Source organism: Belonocnema kinseyi, chromosome 9 (assembly GCF_010883055.1).
Source record: "Belonocnema kinseyi isolate 2016_QV_RU_SX_M_011 chromosome 9, B_treatae_v1, whole genome shotgun sequence".
NCBI lineage: Eukaryota > Metazoa > Arthropoda > Insecta > Hymenoptera > Cynipidae > Belonocnema > Belonocnema kinseyi.
This window is the reverse complement of record NC_046665.1, coordinates 96,194,382-96,199,847: the sequence shown is the minus strand read 5'-3', so window position 1 is coordinate 96,199,847 and position 5,466 is coordinate 96,194,382. Positions and strand designations below refer to the sequence as shown.

At 22.2% G+C, this 5,466-nt stretch overlaps 1 protein-coding gene across 2 annotated transcripts in view; it reads right to left on the bottom strand.

The window, feature by feature from the left end:
* LOC117179628 (alsin) overlaps positions 1 to 5,466 on the bottom strand; it is a 70,299-nt gene that overhangs the window by 41,864 nt on the left and 22,969 nt on the right. For both annotated transcript variants that reach the window (XM_033371629.1, XM_033371630.1), the window contains one exon: positions 4,316 to 4,517. In XM_033371629.1, coding sequence (XP_033227520.1) covers positions 4,316 to 4,517 — 202 coding nt within the window. The remainder of the gene's footprint in view (positions 1 to 4,315; positions 4,518 to 5,466) is intronic.

Genomic DNA, 5,466 nt, shown 5'->3' with positions numbered 1-5,466 from the left:
TAATTTTCAGTGAAGTTTCTACCAAAATGCAGTACCTAAACGTACTTTATTGCACTCTTATACATTTCCCGAAGTTTCAGCTCGATATTTTACTTACAAAAATGTTCTTAGGTTCAAAAAAACATTCAGTGAACTGAAAAACTGTGGTCGGTAATATAGGTATTTAGCTGTGTCACATGCCCTTAAATAATTTCTTTTAACACAAGACAATAGTTACATCTTCAAACAAAGTAATGAATTTTCAAATAAAATTCTAAATATTTAACTGGAAAAATTGAATAATAAAATTTTTAGTCTGTATTTTCAACCAAAGTGATAAATTTTAACTAAAATTATGGACATTTTCAGTTAAAATTTTCGTTAAAAAATCGTAAACCAAAAAACATTAAACCAAAAACATGTTTTCAATAAAACAGCTAATTATTCAACCAAAGAAATAAATTTATCATTAAAACTATGAATCTTCAACAAAAAAATCCATTTTTAATAAGAGTTTAAATTTCAACCAAATAATTTTATTTTTAACCTAAAAAATGAATTTTCCACTAAAATGATAAATATTTAACTAGAATAATTGAATTTTTAAACGAAATAGTTAAATTTTCTAGTGAAATAGTTACATTTTTAGTTAAAAAAAAATTATTTTCAACAAAGTAGTTACATTTTCAAATAAAGATGAATTTTCAATCGAAAATATGAAATAACAAATTCCCTGTTCCAAGTGATGATAAATGAAGAGTGTACCAATAAAACGTGATAAATCGATTTTTTGAAAAATAATTAATTCGATTATTAAACTTTACTCAGCAAAAAAACACCTCACAGATAAAAAAATTGGAAAAGGTTTTTTTTGATAATGAAAAATAATCAACATTTAATAATAAATTCGGATTTTTCAAACATAGAGTTGAATTATCAAGCAAACGAGATCAATTTTTAACACAAACGTTTAATTTTTAACAAAATAATTGAATTTTCCACCTAAAAAGATAAATTTTCAACCAAATAGTTGCATTTTTTATTTAAAAAGATGAATCTTTTAGACAACACTTAAATTTTCAACGAAATAAGTAGAATTTTAAACAAACAAAAAATGAATTTCCAACAAAAATGTTGTTTTCTAGTTAAAAAGTCGAATCTTTTAGAAAACATTTGACTTTTAAATCCGAATAGATGAATTTTTACAAAAAAAGTTCATTCCCAACCGAGAAAATCGAATTTTCAAAAAAATTTGTATTTTCGAAAATAAATATGATTTTTTCACACAATAATTGAATTATAAAAAAAGCAATGAAATTTCCCACAAAAGAAGAGAATTTATATCCAAAAAGATGAATTTTCAGCTTAAAATATTACAGTAGAATTTTCAAGTAAAAAGAATTTACTTTTAAACAAAAGAGATAACTTTTTAACAAAATAGAGGATTTCTCAACAAAATAATTACATTTTCAACCAAATAGTTAAAATTTTTAATAAAAAAAGATGAATCTTTTAGAGGAGAGTTGATTTTTCCAAAAGAAAGTCGAATTTTCAATCAAAAATATGAATTTTCAACAAAAATGTAGAGGTTTATAGCTAATAAGTCGAATTTTTGAGAAAAAATGGGACTTTTAAATCCAAAAAGGTGAATTTTCAATTTTAAAAACTGCATTTTCAACCAAGCAACATGGAATCTTCAACCACATAGTTAAATTTTCAACCACAGTCGTATTTACAATCATATTGTTAAAAAAGTTAAGTTTTTAATCAAATAGCTATATTTTTAACATAAATAGATGAATTTTCAATACAAACTTATGAATCTTTTATAAAACGGTTGAATTATTGACCAAGAAAGTAGAATTTTCAACAAAACCTTTAAATTTTCAATAAAAAAGATGATTTTTCACCAAATAATTGAATTGTCAACAAAATAATGAGTTTTTTTTTACCAAATTACAGAATTTGTATACAAAAGAGATTATTTTTTAGTCTAAAGTATAACTAAAATATAAAAATGGAATTTAAATCCAAAAAGACTAATGCTCTATCTAAAAAGATAAATGTTCAGCCGAAAAAATGAATTTTTAACCAAAAAAAAAACTTTTTAATAAAATAATTGCATTTTTAAACGAGAAACTTGAATTTTAAATAAAAAAAGATTACTTTTTCACAAAATAATTAAATTGTCAACAAAATAATGAAATTTTCCACCAAAAATTAGAATTGTTATCCAACATTGATGAATTCTGAACCTTAGATAAAATAATATAGTTTTCAAATAAAAAAATAAAACTAAAAAAAACACAACTTTTGAAGAAAATCGGTAAATTTTTAACTAATTAATTCAATGTTCAAGTAAAAAGTAAAATTTTTAACCAAAAAAGATGAATTAAAAAAAAAATAGTTGCATTTTCAAGCAAGGAACTAGAATTTCAAACAAAAAGAGATGACTTTTTCATCAAATAGTTGAATCGTCAACAATAAAAAAAGAATTTTGAAGAAAATAATTAAATTTTCAAACACATACTAGTATTTTTAACCAAAAAAGATTAATTTTCTACCAAAAGATGTATTTATAGTATAAAAATACAAATTTCTATCTAAATAAACAAATGTTCAACCAAATAATTTAATTAAAAAATTTTTTAAAATAAAATAATTGATTTTTTAACAAAATAATTAAACTTTCAACAATTTAGCAGAATTTGTAACCAAAAGAGATTAATTATAAAGCAAAAATGTAATATTAGACTTTGCAAATAAAAATTATGAACTTTGACCCAAAATAGATGAATTTTTAACAAAATAGTTGGATTTCAAAGTAAGAAACTGGAATTTAAAATAAAAAAGATGAATTTTTCACAAAATAGTTGAATCGTAAACAATAGAAAATGAATTTTCAACAAAAAAGTAATTAAACTTTCAACAATATAGCAGAATTCCACCCAAAAAAATCAATTTTCAACTGTAAAAGATGACTTTTTATTCAAATAATTGCGATTTTAAGCAAGAAACTAGAATTTTTAATAAAAAAAAGAGTACTTTTTCAGAAAATAGTTGAATTGTCAACAAAATAATGAAATTTTCTGACAAATATTAAAATTTTTATCCAGAAGTGATGAATTCTGAACCTTAAATATAATAATATAGTTTAAAAATTTGTTGAAATAAAACTTTAAAACAAAAAACACGACTTTTGAAGAAAATCTGTAAATTTTTAACTGATTAATTAAATTTTAATGTAAATCGTAAACATTTTAACCAAAAAAGATGAATTTTTAGACAAAAAGATTACTTTTCTATCAAAAAATGGATTATTAATACAAAAAGACAAATTTCTATCTACTGAAACAAATATTAAACCAATTTAATTTTTGAAAAAAAGTGTTTATTAAAATAATTGAATTTTTAACAAAATAATTAAACTTTCAACAATATAGTCAAATTTGTCACCAAAAGAGATTAATTATGAACCAAAAATTTAATAGTAGGCTTTGCAAATAAAAAGTATGAACTTTAAAAAAAATGAATTTTAAACTAAAAAAAGATCACTTTTTCATAAAATAATTGCATTTTTAAACAAGAAACTAAAATTTTTAATAAAAAGATGACTTTTTCACAAAATAGTTGAATTGTCAAAGAAAATAATGAAATTTTCTACAAAATCTTAGAATTTTTATCTAAAAGTGATTAATTCTGAACCTTAAATATAATAATATAGATTTCAAATAAAAAAAATAAAAATAAACTTTAAAACCAAAAACACGACTTTGAAAGAAAACAGATCAATTTTCAATTAATTAATTAAATTTTCAACCGAAAAGTAAAAATTTTTTAACCAAAAGAGTTATACTGTGATCCAAAATTATAATAGTAGATTGAAAATAAAAATTATGAACTTTAAAAAAAAAAGAACTGTTTAACAAAATAGTTGTATTTTTCACAAGATAAAATAAATTCGGGACTTAAAATATAATAGTAGACTTTAGAATTAGAAATGATTCACTTGTCACGAAAAAGCCGACTTTTTTACCAAAAGATAAATTTTCAATCCAGAAGGAGAAAAATTTTCTAATAAAAATGATGAATGTTCAATAAAATATTTGAATTTTCAATTAAAGAGAATGAACTTCCAACCAAAAATAGTTCATTTTTCTTTTTAGATTCTATTAATTCAGTTCTCATTTAAACTATGTAAAACATGAGAAAAAGGGGCATTTTTTTGAAAACAAAAAAAACCACCTAAAAAAAGTTTACGTATTTTTGGGCTCCCAATAAGGATTTAGATTTGAAAAATAATGATACATAAATAATGAAATGATTTTTTACGAACCAGTATATTTAGCGTCCTTGTAAACCGGGTGTTTAGTAAAAGTGAAGGAACTATTGCGAGCCATCGGAGGTTTATGCCCGACGACTCTCGGCAAGCTGCACTTTATCGCAGCATGAAGAGCTTGTAACCATTCGTTTCTTTCAACAGCGGAAGGAGCATAAATTGTTAGATTACACTCTGGCGTCGTGACCGATAATGCATTCTAAAATAAGAAAAATAATAAACATAACAAATATCTGTTTCATTTATTATTTCATATTCTACTACCCTGAGAGTTGATCACTCATCAAATCGGGTCTACAAGCCATTTCTAAAATCTTTTGAAATTTTTTTTAAAATCTTTGAAATAATTGGAAAACTTTGTGCAATCATTGAAATAATTTGAAATCTTTTAAATCGCTTGGAAACCCCTGGAAATCTTTTATGAATCTTTGAAATAATTTGAATTTTTGAATCTTGTGTGAAATTTTTAAAGTCTTTGTAAAATCTTTGAGATCTTTATGAAATATTTAAAATCTTTTTAAACGATTTACAATGTTGAGAAATCTTTTTGAAATAATTAATGTCGATGAAATCCTCTGAAATCTTCGTGAAATCTATTAACTTCTTTCTGAAATCTTGTGAATTTTTTTTAAATCCTTTTAAAGTCATTTATACCTTTGAAATCCTTGTGCCATTTTTCAGAAACCATTGTAGTCTTTATAAAATCTTTGAAATCATTTGAAACCATTGAAATCTTGGAAATAATTGAAACTTTAGAAAATCTTTTTAAAAAATTTAAATGATTTGAAATCTTTAAGTTATCTTATTAAAATTATCAAAATCTTTTCAATCTTTGAAATATTTGTAAGATCTTTTGAAATCGTCGTTCAATATTTTTGAAATCGTTTGAAATATTTAAAATATTTTTAAAATCCCTTGTAATCTTTTGAAATCCTTGTAAATTTGGTGAAATCTTAGAAATAATTGGAAAGCTTTGTGATATCTTAGAAATCATTTGAAGTCTTTAAAATATTTGAAATATTTTTTAAATCCCTTGAAATCTTTTGAAATCCTTGTGAATTTAGTGAAATATTTGAAATATTTATGAAATATTAAAAATAATTGGAAAGCTTTGTGATATCTTAGGAAATCATTTGAAATCTGTGAAA